The sequence below is a fragment of the Monodelphis domestica genome, chromosome 2 (genome assembly GCF_027887165.1).
Source record: "Monodelphis domestica isolate mMonDom1 chromosome 2, mMonDom1.pri, whole genome shotgun sequence".
Classification (NCBI taxonomy): domain Eukaryota; kingdom Metazoa; phylum Chordata; class Mammalia; order Didelphimorphia; family Didelphidae; genus Monodelphis; species Monodelphis domestica.
In genome coordinates, this window is record NC_077228.1 from 244,929,162 (window position 1) to 244,952,185 (window position 23,024).

The following is a 23,024-nucleotide window of genomic DNA, read 5'->3' on the forward strand; positions in this document are numbered from 1 at the left end:
TCCAGGAGGAGGACTCCTGGGGTCTATGCTGTTGATCGTTTTGAATTTCAGTGTCCGAGGAGCATTCGGTTTGAGATCTGTAAGGAAGGGTTTCAGGAGATCTGAACTTTAGCTTTCTCTAAGCTCCCCTCTTGACCTGAAGTCCCACTTGGGCTTTTCTTAACAAAGATATGGGAGAGGTTTTCCATTTCCTACTCCAGCTTATTTTGCAGAAGAGGAAACTGAGGCAAACAGGGGTTAACTTTCCCAGGGTCACATAGCTAGTTAGTGGCTGAGGCCAGATTTGAATTCAGAAAGATGAATCTTCCTGACCAGGCGTGGCACTCACCACTTTTCTGTCCTAATGGATACTCTAGTTCCCCTCTCCCCCCAAAAAAAGACTGACCTACTTACACTGAATTTCAGGGTCCTTGTATTTAGACATTTTAAAATATTAAGCTGATAAATAGAACCTTTTGTGGGGTTTATTTGTGGGGAGAACTAAAGACAAAATTTAGACAACTTTTGCCTTTATTAGGTCATCTTCCTCTTTTAAGTCCTGACTTCATCAGTGAGCAGTGGCATTGAAGATAAAATGTAAAATGATTTAGCCTGAGAAACTGTTGGCACTGACATATGTAATAAAATGTCATATCCTTGCAATCTGGTGTTTTAGTGCTTAACTTTTGTCATTCCAGGCCTGTACATATCTTAGCCCAGAAGATCTACTGAAAGGGGAGATAGAAGAGAGTCAGAGGAAAATACAGGTGGTGATGGACATTCTTAACTTTTCCAAAGAGATGTTTGAGAATAGGAGGAACAATCTCAAGACTTACTTCAAACAGGTCCGGGAGGTGAAGGAATGGGATTTCAATTCTTCTATGATCTTTGTGCGACTAAATAACTTCCTCAAAAGACTCAAGATGGTAGAGGTGAGTACCAGCCAGGACCTTGGTGAAATAATTAAGGGATACATATCCAAAAAGTTTTTTTTTTTAAAAGGAATTGATGAAAAATTTCCTTCTGTTTGGGAAAATATGTAAGTAGGTGCTCAATAAATATTTGGATTTTTTTTTCATCAGAAAAGTTATGACCTTAAAAACACAGTGACTTAAGAAGAAAGCTCAGGGGCAACTGGTGGCTCAATGGATAGAGTGGCAGGCCTAAAGTTGGAAGGACTTGGTTTCAAATCTGGCCTCAGACACTTCCTAGTTGTGTGACCCTGGGCAAGCCACTTAACCTCATTTTCCTATCTCTTGTCCTTCTGTCTTAGAGTTGTTACTAAGATAGAAAGTAAGAGTTTAAAGGGGAAAAAAAGAAAGCTCTAAGAGTTGGGTAATATACAATAAGCAAAAGAAAAGTTGTTTTTATTCATGACGTGTTCTTGACTTACTGATATATAATACAAATTTAATTTCAGCTAAAGTACTAGTATGAAACCATGAGACTTTTCCTATAGCTGATCCAAGTCCTTGAAATCAACTTGCATAACAGAGCTTTTTGATCTTTAGATCTATAAATTTATAGCTGGGAATTTGGGCTTGAAAGCAACAAACAAATGAGAGGGTGAATTGGAAGCATGTTTGAGAATTATAACAGTAAGAGGGCAATGAGGAATTTAGAATTAATTTTCATTTCTATTTAAATAATTTAACAATATAAATGTATAGCTGAGATTTATCTGAGGAAGGCTAGAGATGAGAGATCTGTTTGGGGACTGGATAAAAAGACCTTTGATACTGGAGGAGAAGAAAGGTAAAGAATGAATATGAATGTCTTTTTTCCCCCATTTAAATTAGTTTGTTTAGTCAATTTAGAACATTATTCCTTGGTTAAAATAACCACATTATTTCCCTCCCTCCCCTCTACCCACCCTTCCTGCAGCCAACTCACAATTTCATTGGCTATTACTTGTGTCCTTGACCAGAACCTATTTCCATGCTGTTGTTTACACTAGGATGTTCATTTAGAGTCTACATTCCAAACAATATCCCTTCGATCCATGTATTCATGCAGTTGTTTTTCTTCGGTGTGTTTACTCCTACAGTCTTTCCTCTGAATGCAGATAGTAGTTTTTCTAGTATATTCCTCAAGTTGTTCAGGATCACTACATTGCCACTAATGGAGTAGTCCATTCCATTCCATTGTACCACAGTGTATCAGTCAAGTGAGCAGAACAAAGAGAGATCAAAAATTCTCAACATCCATCCAAGTGGGGTCAAAAGTTCTGAATATGTTCTCTAATTTTTTTTTTATAATTAATATTGGTTCTTCCTCAAATGATGGAATATCTTCCTTAAATTTATTTAAATCCTCAGGGCTAAAAGGTGTATGATGTCTTACAGATTCTAAGTTTCCATTTTTATTAAAAGTGGGTACTTCCCTTAAAGGAAATAACCTATCTGAATTATTTGGCACTCCTGTTTCTATTTCTAGGCTTCTTGCTCCATTCTCAATGGGGTAGGTATGATAAAGAGAAGAGTTGGGCACATTGAGGGAGAGGGTTTATTGTATTTCCATAGTGCCAGAAAGATCAGAAGTATGAAGGATATGGGAATTGAATTGGGCAGGGTGGGAAGGAGGGGCAAATGAAGAAGTGTGAAAGGATATTGTGAGATTTAAAATGGTTGAGGTCTTAAACTGAAGTGATTAAAATAGTGGAAGATATAAATTGTGATAGATATAAGAGAGGGTGAGTAAATTTGACCGCAGAAATATGTTTCACTACAATGTCTTGGGTTTAAAATCAAATATAAGGTGGTCGCCAGGGAAATATTCCCAATTATTCAAATACCCAAGTCAATTGGGTTTTATAGAGATTTTAATTAACAATACAATGAGTAATCAAAGAGAGAGAGAGAGAGTAAGAAAGGAATAAGTATGAAGGGCCTCAAGCCAATATGGCCTAGACCTGAATCTTAAAAGAGAAATCAGTCAGTTTTTTATAACTCACCATAAGATCTAAGTAAGGATTTCTAATGACACCAGGCCAGCGGCAACTCAGCTGCTTTCACCAGCTCCCTCCTCCATCTGAAAATTTCAGAATCAGTCTCCTCAGAATGAGTCTCTCCAATCTGAATGTTTCAGAATCACTTCTTAGCTCTTCCCTGAGCTCTTATTTTTAAGGGCAAAATCTCCTCTATCACCGCCCCTAAGTCCTTACATCTACCAATAACTGTATTTTTCTAAAGGATGTTTCTAAAGGATCACCCATTCTTAGTCCACACCTAAGAAGGTGTGGATTTTTTAGTAATTCACACCAGGAAAGCTCTGAGTAAGTTTTCCAGTTCTTTGTTCCTTGTAAATTCACAAGTTGCTTGACCTTTATAGGTACTTAGCTTAAGAAAAGTATGGGTTTAAGTACTTTTCATTGTTCAGAAAAGAGTTTACAACTTTATCTTCCCCTAGGGCAGACCCAAGTAGGTAAAGTAGAATTCTCACATTCCTGCTTTAAGTAGAGTTCACTGCCCAAATGGGGAATGGTCTTAATCCAGTCTTATAAAGTAGGGTCTGGGAAATTTTAAGGTTTACAATATAGAGGTGTTAGGGTTGGAGGAATCAGTAGGGGGTGAACTTAGAGTGGATTGTGTAGGGTCAGAAGCATGGGTGAGGTGTGAACTTAGAGTGGGTTGGTTAGAAGTAGGGTTTTCTGAGGCCGATGGGGCAGAGGGGGGAGTTGGTTAAGAGCAGGGGGTTCTAAGGCAGAGTTGCCAAGAGGAGCAGTGGGTTAGCTAGGAGAGTTATTGTCCAGAGCAGGGTAGGACAGAGATTCTGATAATGTTCTTAACTCTCTTTTAATGCTTCTCATAAAAGCTACAATTTCTCCCTGACTTTCCTCTATAAGCTCAAACCTAGTATTTAGTTCTGCATTTTGTTGAGTAATAGAAGGAATACTTGGTTGGTTTGACTGAGAATTTGTTAGAGACATTTTTAACAAAAAGAGAAAAAAAATATCATCTCTCTGGCTAATCAAAAACAAGGTAGAAAAGGACATTATTGGCCAACTGAAGATCCACATTGGAACCCCAATGTTGAACTAGATCACACAAAACTAAACCAGGCCAGAGAAGCATTATTGACAGCCATGAGAGCATGCTCTGATAGACCTGAAAAATGGTCAAAATTTGAAAGAACCCGACAAGATATTGATGAAACACCCTCCCAGTTTATGGACAGACTTATTGATGTAGGAAATACATATATGGACCTTGATTTATCCAGAGAAAGGGATATTAGGTAAATACATAGGCAATTCATTGAGAATTGTTGTTCAGTGGTAAAAGACTACTTTAAAACTAACTGTCCTTATTAGGACTCTATGGACCTCGAAGAATTGAGGAGAGTAGCAACCTATGTTTATAAGGGTCATGTAAAAAGACCTGAGGAACACAATAACTTAGTTGAAGACTTAAAGAAAGAAATTGAAATGTTAAAGAGACAATTGAAAAACAACGGAGAGACCATAGCCCCTTTGCGGGAATTTATGAATAAATCAGTAACCTGCCACTTCTGTGAGAAGAAGGGCCACAAAATGATGGAATGTGGAACCTTTCTTAAGATGATCGGAAGGAATACGCAGTTTAATAACAACTTTAGAAACAACAACTATGGAAATGATGATAATGGTCATAGAAACCAGAATTTTAGAAATTTTTAGAAATTATAACAATGACTATGGAAAAAATATAATGAATATAGAAATAAGAACTTTAGAAACCAAAATTATAGAAATAGGAATTGGGAAAATGATGCCGATGCTCCAAATGAAGAAAATGATAACACCCAACAATATATAAGAAATGGTGCTCGTCCAAAAAATAGTTGAGGTGCTATTGACCCTCAAGGCGGTGCCCTTCAGGGGGGTGCCCAAGGAATGTCCCAAATATAATAAAGGTGGTTCTTCTTAGATTGTATTGATTTTGTTGATATTAATTAACCTTTTTCAGTTTTGTCTCAAATCCAAATAGTAGAAAAGAATGAACAGAGAACTTAAAACTATGATTGGAAAATTATGCACTGAGACACATTTAAAATGGCCTGAAATTCTCCCTCTGGCCCTATTTTATCTTAGAAGCAGCCCTAAAGGAGACTTACACATCTCACCATTTGAGATGCTTTTTGGACATCTGCCTATACAGGCTAAATCATTTCCCCCTGCATATACATCGCCATTAGGGGGAGATACTACTGTTGCTTCCTATATTACAATTACAGCACAGGAATTACAGCACAAACTGCGTGAACTTCATGAATCTGGAGCTGCAGTACAAACTGGACCACTAGACTTTTCTCTTCATGACCTGACCCCAGGAGACAAAATGTATATTAAGAATTTCAGGTGTATTGGAGCAACTCAGTCTTCCTGGGAAGGACCATTCCAAATATTATTAACTACTCCAACATCTATAAAGGTTGGAGAAAAAGGACTCTTGAAAGCATCTTCTCTTGAGACTGATTGAGTGTACCCTATCATATGAATTGGAGATAATAATCCATAGACAAATGTATGCTGTTTTTCAGGAACGCATTGAATTCTTGCTTTTTTTCCTTAATTTTTATTATTGCTTTTCTTTCATTTTTGATTAGAATATTTGATTTTTTTCTCATTTCTTGTACTAAAGGTATGTACAATTAATATTATTTTTCTGCAGTAATATAAGTTTAATATACATATTCTTGCTACAATATCAATGCATACCAAAAGCTTTAAACTATGGGAACCTGCCATTTGTTGATAAAATATTATGGGACTGTGATTAATGTTTATATCTGATTTCAGGAAAAGGGATTAAAAAACAAGGAGCACAGACTTAACCTGAAAAGTGCCAAAAAGAGCACACAGGAAATTACTAATGTGGACTCAGGTTGCGACACTTGACATATGTTAAGCCATAGGACTTCCTTGTATCTACACTCTTTGCGAAGTACTCATACAAGTACAAAATTTGACTATAATGCTGGCTCCCTATATCCCTGAGAATGTCAAAAATCAGACGAGGAAATGACACTTCCCTATCAAAATAGAATTCTAATTCTTTTTCTACTTATAGTATGGCAACTTCCTGTAGTCTTGGCTGCAAATGGGTAAATGAAATATTACTGCATTCTGTCCTACACACTTGTGGGATAGAAATTACTTTAAATTGGACCTATACAAGGGTCTATTTTGAATTTTTTTTCCTTATGTTTTTTGGTTGTGTTTTTTCTCTTCTTTTGATAATTGACTCATACACCCCCCATAACTCAACATTGCATCCTAAGCTGAACTGGATGTTTTTTTTAACACCTACTTCAGGGGGGATTGTATTTTAATTTAAAATCCAAGATTTTTGATTTTTTGTTTGAGATTGTATTTTTATAAAAATCCAAGATTTTGATTTTGTTCGAGAAAGATCTTCAAGAATGAAACTTTCCAACTACTAAATCCAGAGAATGAATTGTTGCAGAAAGATGCCAGAAAATCCACACTACATCAAGAAGATCAAGAATGAACTTTGGGTGTGGTTGATTGAAATGAAGTTTGATTGAACATTTATTGTAAATGTACACATTTATGCCAAAAGGGACTGCCCCCAAATTGGCTTTCTGTCAATGTGCCTAGCAAAACATTGGTTTTGCTTGCTTTCTTTTCTATTTCCTCCCTCACTACTCTAATTTCCTCTTAGAAATTGAATATTGTATGCATGTGTAGTTAGAAGTGCATTTAGGACTACAAGATGAATATGTTAAATGATCAATGGGGAGACAAGTCTCCCAATGATCATCAGGGGGGATTGTGAATCTCAAAAATTCTCAGACCCTACTTCATAAGATTTGGTTAAGACCATTCCCCATTTTAAACAATGACTTAGTCAGGAATGTGAGAACTCTACTCCACCCATACTTAAGCATACTTTAGGGGAAGATAAAGTTGTAAACTCTTTACTGAACAATGAAAAGTACTTAACCCATACTTATAGTGAGGCCAAGTGCTTAAGCTAAGTCTGTTTTTAGGAAGGTTTTTAGGAAGGTACCCATGAAGGTCAGGCAACTTGAAAACTTGCAAGGTGCAAAGAGGTATGAACTTACTCAGAAGTTTTAGTCTTTCCAGAAAAGTTTAGTCTAGTCAGGTGTGAATTACTCAAAAGTTTAGTCTACTCAGGTGTGAATTAATAATGGTCTGTCCTTTGGAAAAGTCTAGTGTGATTGGTAGATGTGAGAACTTAGGGGAGGTGACATAGGAGAAAATTCTCTTTGAAAGGAGCTCAAAAGAGGTCTCTGGGAGATTCAGCTTGCCAAAGCTGAATTGGAGAGAGGCAGCTTGCCAGAGCTGCCTTGAAGGGCTTCGTGGCTGAACTTAGTTCAGCTTGCTGAAGCTGAACTGGTAGGTCTCTCTGAACACTAGAATCTTGCTTGGGACAAATCTTGTGGTGAGTGGATAAAAGACGGACTGATCGCTCCCTTAAGGCTTACTGTCTCTCTTTCATTAATTCCTTATTTGTATTAATTAGGATCTCCATAAAACCCAGCTGATTTGGGTATATTTAATATTTGGGAATTTTCCCCATGGGGATCACTGTATTTTTTATTTGAAACCATATTTCTGCGGTCACAAAATTTAAGGCAAACACTCTTTTATCTGTAACAGTTTAGGCAAATACTCCTTTTAAATATTACATAGGCTACCAGCAAAAGGACTCCAGCAAGTCATCACAAGGGTTATTCACTATGACCAGTTAGGATTCATACCAGGAATGCAAGGATGGTCCAATATTAGGGAAACCATCCACATAATTGACCATATTAACAAACAAACCGACAAAAATCATATTGTTATCTCAACAGATGCATAAAAAGCCTTTGCTAAATAAAATACAATACCCATTTCTATTGAAAACAGTAGAAAGTATAGGAATAGAAGGGCCTTTCCTAAAAATAATAAACAGCATATAGCTAAAGCCATCAGCCAACATCATCTGCAATGGGGCTAAACTAGAAGACTTCCCAATAAGATCAGGAGTGAAACAAGGATGCCCAATATCACCTCTATTATTTAACATTGTACTGGAAACACTAGCAGTAGCAATTAGAGAAGAAAAAGAAATTGAAGGCATTAAAATTGGCAATGAGGAGACCAAGCTATCACTCTTTGCAGATTATATGATAGTTTACTTAAAGAATTCTAGAGATTCAACCAAAAAGCTAGTCAAAAGAATCAGCAATTTTAGCAAAGTTGCAGGATACAGAATATACCCCCATAAGTCATCAGCATTTCTATATATCTCCAACCCATTTCATCAGCAAGAATTAGAAAGAGAAATTCCATTTAAAATCACCTTAGACAATATAAAATACTTTGGAATCTATCTGCCGAGACAAACACAAGAACTATATGAACATAACTACAAAACACTCTCTAGACAAGTAAAACTAGATCTAAACAATTGGAAAAACATTGATTGCTCATGGATGGGATGAGCTAACACGATAAAAATGACAATCCTACCCAAATTAATTTACTATTTTAGTGCCATACTCATTGAACTACCAAAAAACTTTTTAATGAATTAGAAAAAAAAAACATAAAGTTCATTTGGAAGAATAAAAGATCAAGGATATCCAGCGAAATCATGGGAAAAAATATGCAAAGGAAGGAGGACTTGCAGTCCCAGATCTCAAACTATGCTATAAAGCAGTGGTTACCAAAACAATTTGATACTGGCTAAGAGACAGAAAGGAGGATCAGTGGAATAGACTTTGGGTAAACAACCTCAGCAAGATGGTCTATCATAAACCCAAAGATCCCAGTTTTGGAGACCAAAAACCACTATTTGATAAAAACTGCTGGGAAAAACTTCTGGGTTAACATGGCTGCAATCTAGAAGCAAATTGCTTCCTCTCCCCAGCACCGAACGAAATAGACTATCTCAAAATAGCACAAAAATCACCTTTGGAAGAACAGAGGGACTCTACAGTACCCCCACAGTAAAGAAGGTATGTGGGGCTTGAACATTTCCACACTATAAGGAGGAGGAAAAGCTTGCACAAAGACGTGAACTGAGCCTCCCCTCCCCCCAACCCTCCACCCCCACCAAACCAGAGTAAGGTATCAGAGCTCTCACTGGAACAGCAAGTGAGTTAGGAGCATCTCTGTCTGGAAGGGCACACCAGGGTCTTGGGATCTAAAGACTACAAGGAAACGACATCTCAGGGCAGTTTCATGGGAAAATCCTACACTGAGCAAAGGGGCGGCCATGCTGAGAGGCTGAGCTGAGCAAAGGAGTGGCCATGCTGAGCAAAGGGGTGGCCACGCAGAGCAAGGGGTGGCCGTGCTGAGCACAGGGACCTGAACTCTAAGAAACCTCAGAGGCTGGGAAGAACTAATCTGAGGCAACCCAAACTCACAGAAAACCCACCCCTATCACCCAGAACCCAGACCATAAAGGAAAGGGGAATAAAACCACCGAAGGGATGGCTCACATGGCCCAAAATCAAACCTCCAGGAAGAAAGGGAAAAAGGTGACTATTGAAAACTTTTATGGCGGGAGTACCCAAGGAAAAGAAGAGAAAGAGGATGAAACCCAAACAAAACCAAAACATGCCTCACAAAATGGAAATTATCCACATGCTCTGGAAGAACTCAAATTGTAGCTTACCCAAAAGATGGAAACCTTCTGGAAAGAAAAATGAAAGAAAAAGATCAGCAGTCTGATAGACAAGACTTCACAATTTGAGAAAGAGCTGGAACTATATAATAAAAGGGCAGACAAAGCTGAAAAGCAAAACCAGTCCCTAACGACCAGAATTAAGCAACTGGAAGACAGTGAGCATGAAAAACAGCAAGAATTAATAAAGCAAAGCCAAAAAATTAATGAATTAGAAGAAACCACAAAACATATCACTGAAAAGGTCACAGACCTGGAAAACAGAGGAAGAAGAGACAACGTGAGAATTATTGGTCTGCTTGAAAAACCACAGATAAACAAAAACATAGACGATATACTACAGGAGATTATAGAAGAAAATTGCCCACGTGTTCTGGAACAAGGGGGCAAAATAGAAAAAGAAAGGATTCATAGAACACCCTCTATACTAAATTCCCAAAAGTCAACCCCCAGGAATGTAATCTCCAAATTCAAGAGCTTCCAAGAAAATGAAAAAATCCTACAAGAAACCAAGAAGAGGAGCTTCAGATATAGGGGGGCTCCCATAAGGATCACACAGGACTTAGCAACTAACACACTAAGAAACCTCAAAGCATGGAACACGATATTTAGAAAGGCAAGAGAGCTGGGTCTCCAACCAAGAATCAACTACCCAGCAAAACTGACTATTTACTTCCAGAGGAAAGTATGGGCATTCAACAAAATAGAAGATTTCCAAGTATTTGCTAAGAAAAGATAAGAACTTAGTGGAAAATTTGATATCCTATCACAGAAAGCAAGAGAAACATAAAAAGGTAAATATGAAAGAAAGGGAAAAGGAAATAAATCTTATCTTTTCCTTTAAGTCAAACTCTCTTCTATAAGGACTACATTTACATCAAATTATATATATTAATATGTGGGGAAAATGTAATTTGTAACTCAAAAATTGTATGCACCATAAGAGGAGTTAGAAGAATCATGCATAGGGAAAGATTGGGGTATCAAGAAGATTTGGTGAAAGGGGGTCAAAGAAAGGAAAAGGGAGGGGGAAGCATCAACAATACTAAGACTTACTTCAAGAAATGGGGGGGGGAATAAATAGAATAACCTTTCCCATACAATGATACAAATGGGAAGGGGAGGGGAAGAATTCTCATATGAGAAGGAGAGGAAGAGAGTGTGAAGTGGTATTACTTAAACCTTACTCTCAGTGAAATCAACTCTGAGAGGGAAGAACATCTAGATCCAGTGGGATCCTGAATTCTATCTTATTCAACAGGGTAAGAAAGAAAGGGAAATTAAGGAGGGGGAAAGGGAAAGAGTATAAAAATGGAGGGAAAGAGAGGGGGTAGGGGAAGTGAGCATAAAAAGGGAAGGGCTAGAAAGGGAAGCATAACAAGGGAAGTCACAAGGGGGACTGACCTAAATTAAATCACTGGTTCAAAAGGATATAGCTAAAGAAGAAAGGTCAGAACTAGGGTAAGATGTCAAAATGCCAGGTAATCCACAAGTGACAATCATAACTTTGAACATGAATGGGATGAACTCACCCATAGAACGTAGACAAATAGCAGATTGAATTATAACCCCAAACCCTACCATCTGTTGTCTTCAAGAAACACATATGAGGAAGGTTGATACTCACAAGGTTACAATTAAAGGATGGAGTAACACCTTTAGGGTCTCAAGTGATAGAAAGAAGGCAGGAGTTGCAATCATGAAATCTGACAAAGCCAAAGCACAATAGGGAAGGTAAATATATTCTGTTAAAAAGGAGTATAGACAATGAGGAAATATCACTAATCAACATGTATGCACCAAACGGAATAGCATACAAATTTCTAATAGAGAAGGAGGAAATAGACAGTAAAACCATATTAGTGGGAGACTTGAACCAACTACTCTCAAATTTAGATAAATTAAACCAAAAAATAAATAAGAAAGAGATAAAAGAGGTGAATGAAATCTTAGAAAAATTAGAGTTAATAGACATATGGAGAAAAATAAATAGGGACAAAAAGGAATACACCTTCTTTTCAGCACCACATGGTACATTCACAAAAATAGATCATACACTAGGTCACAGAAACATGGCATACAAATGCAGAAAATCCAAAATAATAAATGCAACCTTTTCAGATCATAAAGCAATAAAAATATTGATCAGAAAGGGTACATGGAGAACTAATCAAAAATTAATTGGAAATTAAATAATATGATACTCCAAAATATCTTAGAGAAGAAATCATAGAAACAATTAATAATTTCATTGAGGAAAATGACATTGGTGAGACATCCTTTCAAGCCTTATGGGATGCAGCCAATGCAGTACTTAGAGGAAAATTCATAACCTTGAGTGCACATATTAACAAATTAGGGAGAGCAGAGATCAATGAATTGGAAATGCAAATCAAAAAAACTTGAGAACGAACAAATTAAAACCCCCAGAAGAAAACCAAACTAGAGATTCTAAAAATTAAGGGAGAAATTAATAAAATCGAAAGTGATAGAACTATTGCACTAATAAAGAAGACTAGAAGCTGATACTTTGAAAAAACAGACAAAATAGACAAAGTACTGGTCAATCTAATTTAAAAAAGGAAAGAAGAAAGGCAAATTAACAGCATCAAAGATGAAAAGGGGGACCTCACCTCCAATGAAGAGGAAATTAAGGCAATCATTAAAAACTACTTTGCTCAACTATATGGCAATAAATATACCAACCTAGGAGATATGGATGAATATCTACAAAAATATATACTGCCTAGACTAACAGAAAAAGAAACATAATTCTTAAATAATTCCATATCAAAAAAAGAAATCCAACAGGCCATCAAAGAACTTCCTAAGAAAAAATCCCCAGGGTCTGATGGATTCATGAGTGAATTCTATCAAACATTCAAAGAACAGCTAACCCCAATACTATACAATATATTTGACATAATAAGCAAAGAGGGAGCTCTACCAAGTTCCTTTTATGACATAAACATGGTTCTGATCCCAAAACCAGGCAGATCAAAAACAGAGAAAGAAAACTATAGACCAATCTCCCTAATGAATATAGATGCAAAAAAGACTCCAGCAAGTGATCAGAAGGGTCATCCACCATGATCAAGTAGGATTTATACCAGGGATGCAGGGCTGGTTCAATATTAGGAAAACCATCCACATAATTAACCATATCAACAAGCAAACCAACAAAAATCACATTATTTTTTCAATAGATGCAGAAAAAGCTTTTGGTAAAATACAACACCCATTCCTATTATAAACACTAGAAAGCATAGGAATAGAATGGTCATTCCTAAAAATAATAAACAGTCTATATCTAAAACCATCAACTAATATCATCTGCAATGGGGATAAACTAGATGCATTCACAATAAGATCAGGAGTTCAACAAGGATACCCATTATCACCTATACTATTTGACATTGTACTAGAAACACTAGCAGTAGCAATTAGAGAAGAAAAAGAAATTGAAAGCATTAAAATAGGCAAGGAGGAGACCAAGTTATCACTCTTTGTGGATGACATGATGGTCTACTTAAAGAATCATAGAGATGCAACCAAAAAGCTAATTGAAATAATCAACAACTTTAGCAAAGTTGCAGGAGACAAAATAAACCCACGTAAGGCATCAGCATTTCTATATATTTCCAACACAGCTCAGCTGCAAAAACTAGAAAGAGAAATCCCATTCAAAATTACCTTAGACAAAATAAAGTACATAGGAATCAATCTTCTGAAACAAACACAGGAACTATATGAACACAACTACAAAACACTCTCCACACAACTAAAACTAGACTTGAACAATTGGAAGAACATTAACTGCTCGTGGGTAGGATGATCCAATATAATAAAAATGAACATCCTAACCCAACTCATTTATCTATTTAATGCCATACCCATTGAACTTCCAAATTTTTTTTTACTAATTTAGAAAAAAACATAACAAAGTTCATTTGGAAGAACAAAGGATAAAGGATATCCAGGGAAACAATAAAAAAATAATACAAAGTAAGGGGGCCTTGCAGTCTCAGATCTCAGACTATATCATAAAGGAATGGTCATCAAAACAATTTGTTACTGGCTAAGAGACAGAAAGGAGGATCAGTGGTATAGACTCACGGTAAGTGACCTCAGCAGGACAGTATATGACCAACCCAGAGAACCCAACTTTTGCTATAAAAATCCACTATTTCATAAAAACTGCTGGGAAAATTGGAGGACAGTGTGGGAAAGATTAGGTTTAGATCAATACCTCACACACTACACCAAGATAAATTCAAAATGGGTGATTGACTTGAACATAAAGAAGGAAACTATAATAAAATTAGGTGAACACAGAATAGTATACATATCAGACCTTTGGGAAGGGAAAGATTTTAAAACCAAGCAAGACTTAGAGTCACAAAATGCAAAATAAATAATTTGTAATACATCAAAGTAAAAAGTTTTTGTACAAACAAAATCAATGTAACTAAAATCAGAAGGGAAGCAACAAATTGGTAAACAATCTTCATAAAAACCTCTGACAAAGGTTTAATTACTCAGATTTACACAGAGCTAAATCAATTGTACAAAAAATCAAGCCATTCTCCAATTGACAAATGGGCAAGGGACTTGAACAGGCACTTCTCAGCCAAGGAAATCAAAAAGATGCAAATCAAAGCAACTCTGAGGTATCACCTCACACCTAGCAGATTGGCTAACATGACAGCCATGGAACATAATGAATGCTGGAGGGGATGCGGCAAAGTAGGGACACTAATTCATTGCTGTTGGAGTTGTGAATTGATTCAACCATTCTGGAAGGCTATCTGGAACTATGCCCAAAGGGTGATAAAAGACTGTCTGCCTTTTGAGCCAGCCATAGCCCTGCTGGATTTGTACCCCAAAGAGATAATAAGGAAAAAAACTTGTACAAGAATATTCATAGCTGCACTCTTTGTGGTGGCCAAAAATTGAAAAATGAGGGCATGCCCTTCAATTGGTGTATGGCTGAACAAATTTTGGTATATGTTAGTGATGAAATACTATTGTGCTCAAAGGAATAATAAAGTGGAGAATTTCCATGGAGTTTGGAACAACCTCCAGGAAGTGATGCAGAGAGAAAGGAGCAGAAACAGGAAATCATTATACACAGAGACTAATACACTGTGGTACAATCGAAGGTAATGTACTTCTCCATTAGGGACAATGCAATGTCCCTGAAGAATCTTCAGGGATCTAAAAAACACTGTCCACAAGCAGAGGATAAACTGTGAGAGTAAAAACACCTAAGAAAAGCAACTGCCTGACTACAGGGGTGGAGGGGATATGACTGAGGAGAGACTCTAAATGAACACTCTAGAGCAAATACCAACAACACGGAAATGGGTTCAAGTCAAGAACACATGTGATACCCAGTGGAATCATGCATCGGCTATCGAAGAGGTGAGGGGGTCGGGGAGGAAAGAAAATGGTTTTTGTTTCCAATGAATAATGTTTGGAAATTACTAAATATAATAATGTTAAAAAAACTGCTGCGAAAATTGGAAGACAGTATGGAAGAGATTAGGTTTGCATCAACATCTCACACCCTACACCAAGATAAACTCAGAATGGGTGAATGACCTGAATATAAAAATGGAAACTATAAGCAAATTAGGTGAACACAGAATAGTATACTTGTCAGAATTTTGGGAAAGGAAAGACTTTAAAACCAAGCAAGAGCTAGAAAAAGCCACAAAATGTAAAATCAATAATTTTGTTTACATCAAATTAAAAAAAAATTTTGTACAAACAAAACTAATGCATCCAAAATTAGAAGGGAAGCAACAAATTGGGAAATAATCTTCATTACAAAAACCTCTGACAAAGGTCTAATTACTCAAATTTATAAAGTGCTAAACTAGTTGTACAAAAAAATCAAGCCATTCTCCAATTGATAGATGGGCAAGGGACATGGATAGGCAATTTTCAGTTAATGAAATTGAAACTATTAATAAGCACATGGAAATGTGTTCTAAATTTCTTATAATCAGAGAAATGAAAATCATAACAATTCTGAGGCATCCCCTCACACCTAGCAGATTGGCTAACATGACACCGAAGGCAAGTAATGAATGCTGGAGGGGATGTAGCAATGTTAGGACATTAATTCATTGCTGGTGGAGTTGTGAATTGATCCAACCATTCTAGAGGACAATTTGGAACTATTTCTAAAGGATGCTAAGAGACTGTCTGCCCTTTGATCCAGCCATAGCACTCCTGGTTTTGTGTCCTAAAGAGATAATAAGGAAAAAGATATGTACAAAAATATTCATAGTTGTGCTCTTTGTGGTGGCAAAATATTGGAAAATGAGGGGATGCCCTTCAACTGGGGAATGTCTGAACAAATTGTGGTATATGTTGGTGATGGAATACTATCGTGCTCAAAGGAATAATAAAGTGGAGGAATTCCATGGGGACTTGAACAACCTCCAGGAATTGATGCAGAGTGAGAGGACCAGAACCAGGAAAACACTGTACACAGAGACTCATGATACACTGTGGTACAATAGAAGGTAATGGACTTTTCCATTAGTGGTAATGCACTGACTCTTCTAAAGATTAAAATTTAGGGGAGACTGAGGCAGGTAGAAATTAGTTTCTCTCTGCAAGGAGTATTATATTTTATGAGGTTTATTAAAGGTTGAGAATTTAAGAATATACAAGTAAGAAAAGGCATGTGCCAGGTAGGCCATAAAGCCCACCCAAAATTTCACTCACATCATGAGGCGTCTGTTTGCCAGGGGAGACAGGAAGTAAAGAGAGCCCGCCTACGGGGAAGACCTTTTAAATAAAATTTTGCTCTCGTCCCAGGTGAGAATTCAGTGAGATTAGAGGGCATTCTGGGAGCTAGCATGGACTCCTGGGGAATGGAGTCCAGAGTTAAAATCTCAATTTTACATTCCCCCCGTTTGATCCTCTGGGAAGAAGTCCTTCCCCAAAGGATCTTAAAAACATAATCAATTTAAAGATTACAATAATTTGAGGATAAGAGAAAAAAAAAGAACAAGACCAATAATTGCTTGAAGTATTGACAGAAAGCCAGTTAGAGGGCAGTCCCCTTTGGCATGAAAGTATACATACAAATAAATGTTCAATCAACTACACCCAAAGTTCATTTTTGTGCAGCTTGTGGTCTGGAGGCTTCTTCATGATGGCTTCCCCAACAGTTCAGTTCTGGATTCAGACAGGTAGCATCATTTTTACCTAAAATTCTTCTCAAAGGAATTTAAACTTTGCAATTTAAATAATGATTTTTTTTTTTACATTCCCCCCGTTAAGAGGTGATTAAAAAAATAGGATCACTTAGGGATGCATGGCTGAGGTATGAGTTATATGAATCAATTGGCAAGAGATATTAAAAAGGTATCAGAAAAATACAAATAAAAAAAAGAAAAAATTGGATGAAAATATAGACTATCAAAGTCTTATGTGTAAAAATTCCAAGTGAAAAGAAAAATAAATCTATAACAGGTCCTTCAATCAGGGCCCAATCAAAATGATCTAAGCAATGATGCATTTACCCAGTCAGTAGTGAGGACTACAGAAAGGTACCACACTATGAGAGGCAGAAAAGGGGACCAGATTATAGGAGCCAAGGTTTCCGTGAGACTCATCTGTGAGTATTTTCAGAGTGAGTGTGGACACAAGGAAAGCCTATGTCTAACAATGTTAAACACAGTAACCTCGAGTCTTCACACTAAGTTCAAGATCTTTGTATTGGCCTAGAAGTGCATCAATCCATTCTGGATTGGGTTTTCTTTGGCTCTGTGCAATGGCTCTTGTGTACATATCTTGTCCTGGAATCAGACAGAATCATTAAGCAAAGTCCCATAATTTATTTAAATAATTAGTGGCATCATTTTCATAATCTCTAGCATTTTGGGGTTATGCATTGGCAAATGTATCTTAAACTTATAGTACTGAAAAATCAAAAGAAAATCTTAATACTGGTGACATGTGATTCAAATATAAAAAGAGAAAAAAATTTAAAAACTGAAAAAGTATATTGCACATGCAAGAAAAATATAATAACAAAAGAGCTTTTAAAATTCAAAAATATAGCTTATAATCATTGACACTCTGTGTCAGATAAGAAAATATAAAATGCAAGGCTTTCTCACCAAAAATGAGATCCATTTCCTCTTAATATCTGGCCATGCTCCACTGTAAGTATGAGCCAAATGAATTGAACAGTAGTACAAATATGTAGGTACCAATATCCCCAAAATTCTCAATAGCCCAATTAAGCACAATAGCAAACAAACACACTATCATATTTCACATAAGTTGCTGTATGACATTTTTAAAATCTATGAATTTATGGATATTTGTCACAGTTTTTACAAACATAGAAAATCTTTCAACCTTGGTAGTAAACACACACACACACACACACACACACACACACACACATATATATATATATATATATATTTTTAAACAAGGTAAAACTCATCTTGGATTAAGAACATAATCAAGAAATCTATATATCAATCTGGTTCAAGTAAAGTAGTGAGCTGAAGAGTATAAATAAAGGGGTGCTTCTTTTTTGGAGGCTTTTTAGGGGTACAAATGCCCTGAGATTAACTTCCCCAACTTCCATTCACATGCTGGAAGGTTGGGGGTTATAATTGTATTTTACTTCAGCTATGGGCCTTACCTCATGGTAGGGACAGGCAAAAATAACCAGAGATTGTTAAAAAAAATTACAAAAATCATATTTAAAAAACCCTTAAAATCAGTTGAGATATTTAGCACATAAAATTTTCCAAACGTTGTTATACAATTATAATCAATCCTGAAGTCCATCTATCCTCTATGTGACAATTTACAAAGTCAAAATAGAAAGGCTGTTTTTTTTAATATGGACTTAATTACAATAATATTTGTTCAGCATAGTTATAAGGGAAAAATAGAATTTAAAACTCAGTACATTCAAAATAAATTCAAGCAACCTTCAGTGTAACAGAATAATATTGAATCTAGTAATATATGAACTTAAAATTGCAAAGTTAAACCTTAAACAAAAGTGCAATAGAATACAGAGATTTGTATAAACCATTGGAGTCTGAAATGCCTTAAAATCATAACCTCCAGTCTTTAAAGTCCCTTAGATGTATTTTTTAAAATTAATTATCCATTTAAATAGGTGTCAGAAGGCAGAGTGGTATGGGCTAAGCAATGAGGGTTAAGGGATCTGCTCAGGGCTCCATAGCTGGGAAGCATCTGAGGCCAGATTTTAACCCAGACCGCATGTCTTTCAGCCTGGTTCTCAGTTCCCTGAACCACCCATTTGCCCCTTCAAAGTTGAATCTTTGGACTGAATCTTTTTTCTGGCACGCAGGTGAAATCAGTGAAATTATCAGAACAGTCAAAAGGTATCCTTTTAAACAACCCATTGCTTTTTAGTTTATGTTTGAAAAGTCTATTTCTTTTCTCTCCCTTTCTCTCTCCCCTGCTATGATCCCCACATGGTTCAATACCCCAATTTGTTTGTTACCAGCTGGTCCATCTGCTCTGAGGATCTGGGTGATGAGCCGGCTGGGGTCATGCTCTTGGGTCTGGGGTGCAGAAACAGGCAGGCAGGGCCGGGAGATCAGGCAAGTGATTGCAATATTGGTTGAATCAGGTGGGCCAGGTGATCGAGAGAAAGACCGCTGGGGTGGGCAGGGCTGGCACCAGGTGAGGATGTAGAGAGGTCAGGATGGGGGGCTGCAGGAAAAAACAGGCAGGCAGAACAAAGCAGCTGGGAACCAGGTGAGAGGCAAACAGCAAACAGGCAGGCAGGGAGAAGCTAATGGCTGGAACGAGCAGCAGCTTTGCAAGGGTAAAAAAACACCTTGGCTTAAAAAAAATTTCTAGGCACTAGCTATTAAAGCTGAACTAAAGATCAGAAAAGAATCAGGAGATTGAGAGTATTTTCTCCCATTACATTGCCAACTGTAAAGATTAAAATTTAGGGGAGACTGAGGCAGGTAGAAATTAGTTTCCCTCTGCAAGGAGTATTATATTTTATGAGGTTTATTAAAGGTTGAGAATTTAAGAATATACAAGTGAGAAAAGGCACATGCCAGGTGGGCCATAAGGCCCACCCAAAATTTCACTCACATCATGAGGCACGTCTGTTTGCCAGCGGAGACAGGAAGTAAAGAGAGCCCGCCTACGGGGATGACCCTTTAAATAAAATTTTGCTCTTGTCCCAGGTGAGAATTCAGTGAGATTAGAGGGCATTCTGGGAGCTAGCAAGGACTCCTGGGGAATGGAGTCCAGAGTTCAAATCTAAATTTTACACCCTCAACAACTTGGAGGAACCTACAAGGAAAACCATTATCCACATCCAGAGGAAATACAGTGGGAGTAAAAACACTGAAGAAAAACAACTGCTTTATTACATGGGTCAAAGGGATATGGTTGGGGATGTAGATTCTAAATGAACATCCTGGTGTAAACAACAACATGGAAATAGATTCTGTTCGAGGACACAAGTAATACCCAATGAAATTGTGTGTTGGTTACAGGAAGAGTAGGTGGAGGGGAGGGAGGGAAATAATGTGATTATTGTAACCAATTTATAATGTTCTAAATTGACTAAATAAATTAATTCAAATGGGAAAAAATAAAATAAAACAGTAGTACAGCAGCTAATGCACATTCAAAAAGTAGAAAAACCCCAAAATCACTTAGTGACGATAGCAAGCAAACTCACTATCATTAGGATTTACATGAGTCTATAGCCACTTTCTGTGTGATATTTTTAAAAACCTTTGAAAATCATGGATATTTGTCACAAGTTCTCCAGATCTAGCCAATCTTTCAACTTTAGCTGAGATATTTCTAACAAAGTCTTTTACTGGCATCATTCCAAAATTTGGCAAGAGAGCCCAGAAAAACCTTTGTTCTGCTAATGAAAATCTTTTGAGTCTAAAATGTCACCAAGAATCTAGATCATTCTGGTGGAAGGGTAGAGTAAACTGAAGAGTTATGAGTAAGCTGAAGAGTTACAAATATAAAAACAAACCCTTCATGGGGTAACCAACCCCCTTGGGAAACCCTCTCTCCTCTGATATGAGACTGTAACCACTGTAAAAGGCATCTGTTTATGTCCCATCCATTGCAATGTGGAGGCAAAGAATATAATAGTAAAATCACTTCTGATGTCTTCTCCATTACATTTTTATAAATTGGAGGTGGAGAATCTAATAGTGCTATTTCACTTCACTTCAACTACTAAATGGACTCTTACCTCTTACTACATACAAGTCAAAGGTAGGCAAATGATCAATGCTACTAGGTATCTGAAAATAACTTCGGAAAACCCATTAAAATCAATTGAGATTTTTAGCTCATCAAATTCTCCAAAGGTTACTGAAACAGGTTGTTTGCTGGAGTCCATCCATCATCATCTATGTGACAATTAACAAAAGCGTCTAGGCAAATTTTGCCCTTGATGAATCTGGTGACAAACCCAGCATCCGTAAGGATCTATGGCTTTGCCATGGAAAAGGGTTTGTCCAATGTGTTTATGGACTTTTATAATGGCATTTCCTACAGTCCAGTCATAGGGGAAGGGTACAGGGTACAAATAAAGACAATGTAACAGAACATATATCTAATGGCCAAAACACAGTAGCTGAAAATTACATAGTATTGTAAAGATTAAAATTTAGGGGAGAGGGGGAGACTGAGGCAGGTAGAAATTAGTTTCTCTCTGCAAGGAATATATATATTTTTAGAGGTTTATTAAAGGTTAAAGATTAAGAATATACAAGTAAGAAACATGTGCCTAGGCCAGAGGCCTAGACAAAATAACCTCACATCATGGAAGAGACGCCTCTGCTCCAAAAACGGAAGTCCAAAAAGGGCCCAAGACTTCAAAAGCCTTTGCTTAAATATCTTCTCGATCTCGGCCCAGGTGAGATTACAAGGCATTCTGGGGAAGTGGAGCAAAGGCTCATGGGGATTGTAGTCCTGTATTCGAGTCTATTTTTTACAGTATATGTCATGTGATATGGAATGTGATAGAGTAATATGTGAAATTAAAATACAAAATTGAATTTTAAAGCAAACAATCAGCAAATAAAGTAAGGGTGACAAGATGTGAGCAATGAATTTGAGTCCTTTTCCCCAAATCCAAAAGTTGTGTTACAGAGACTTCTTCACTATTTAGAGTCCCCTCCAAATAAACTGAAACAGTTATCAATAAGTAATGAAGCCTGAAAAGGCTTAAAATTCACTTCCAAATTCTTTAAGGTTCCTTCCCCTCCCACGTATCATCATCCATCTAGATTTCTTTGGTCACACCTCTGGAATTCCCCATACTGAGGGGAATTTCTGCACTGAGCATAGTGTGGATGAACCCCCTATTGCAGTGGTTCTCAACCTTTCTGATGGCATGACCCCCCAATACAGTTCCTCATGTTGCAGTGACCCCAAACCAAAAAATTATTTTGGTGGCTACTTCAAAACTGTAATTTTGCTACAGTTATGATTAGGAATGTAAATACCTGGTATGCATTATGTATTCTCATTGCTACAAATTGAGAGGTTGAGAATCGGTGCCCTATTGGATGTATTGCAGAGACTGGGCATGGTTAGATAATAACAGGGATGAGTCTCTCTTCTGAATTTTGAGATTATTCAAGCTAATAGCAAAGTGCCCTGTTGATATAGGTACCCTCAGGAACTGAATCAAGAAAAGCCATTCTAAAGCTGTGGTAATGCATTGCTCTTTCATAGAGTGGGCCATGCTTTTTAAATCAAATTATTAAATTGGTTGCAAATCTACTTCCTGTCCATAGGTGGTGCTACACCTAGTAATACTGATTAGGAGTAAACACCTCACAAGAAATGTTTGGGAGAATAGTTATGTCCCTTCTCCCCCCTTCCCCAGGGGTAAAGCCAGTGGCCCTGTGACACCTCAGTCCCTACTCCCACAGCCAGGAATATGAAAGACCCCCTGGGTTAGCCAGGTTGGGGTTGAGGTGAATAGTATGGATTGGTTGCTCCAGGTGTGGTGGAGCACAGGGTGTGCTGTAAAATTTAAAATTGATATACAATAATTTCAAATATTATATTTTATAGGATTTATTCATAATCACTAGAAGGAACAAAATATAACCACATACCCACAGCTAATTTACATGCTCAAACAGCCCACTCCACCAATGTCCCAACCCAGGAAGGAAAAGAGGGTTAGCCAAGGAAGACCACCCAATTTATCTCCTGTCTATGTCAGCATATAACAGGAAGTCAGTGGGCTCCTGGGAAATGTAGTTACAAAGCACAAGATTTTCAATTACACAATACATAGTGATCTAAGAGCCACCTCAGCTGCAAACTGGAAGTTCAAACAGCTACTGCTCACTTGAGATCCATGTG

The 23,024-nt window shown here is 37.1% G+C and overlaps 1 protein-coding gene across 7 annotated transcripts in view; it reads left to right on the forward strand.

Moving 5' to 3' along the window:
• Positions 1-23,024, forward strand: part of DNAH9 (dynein axonemal heavy chain 9) — a 755,194-nt gene that overhangs the window by 26,487 nt on the left and 705,683 nt on the right. For all 7 annotated transcript variants that reach the window (XM_056817453.1, XM_056817454.1, XM_016430769.2 and 4 more), the window contains one exon: positions 678-911. In XM_056817453.1, the coding sequence (XP_056673431.1) occupies positions 678-911 (234 nt within the window). The remainder of the gene's footprint in view (positions 1-677; positions 912-23,024) is intronic.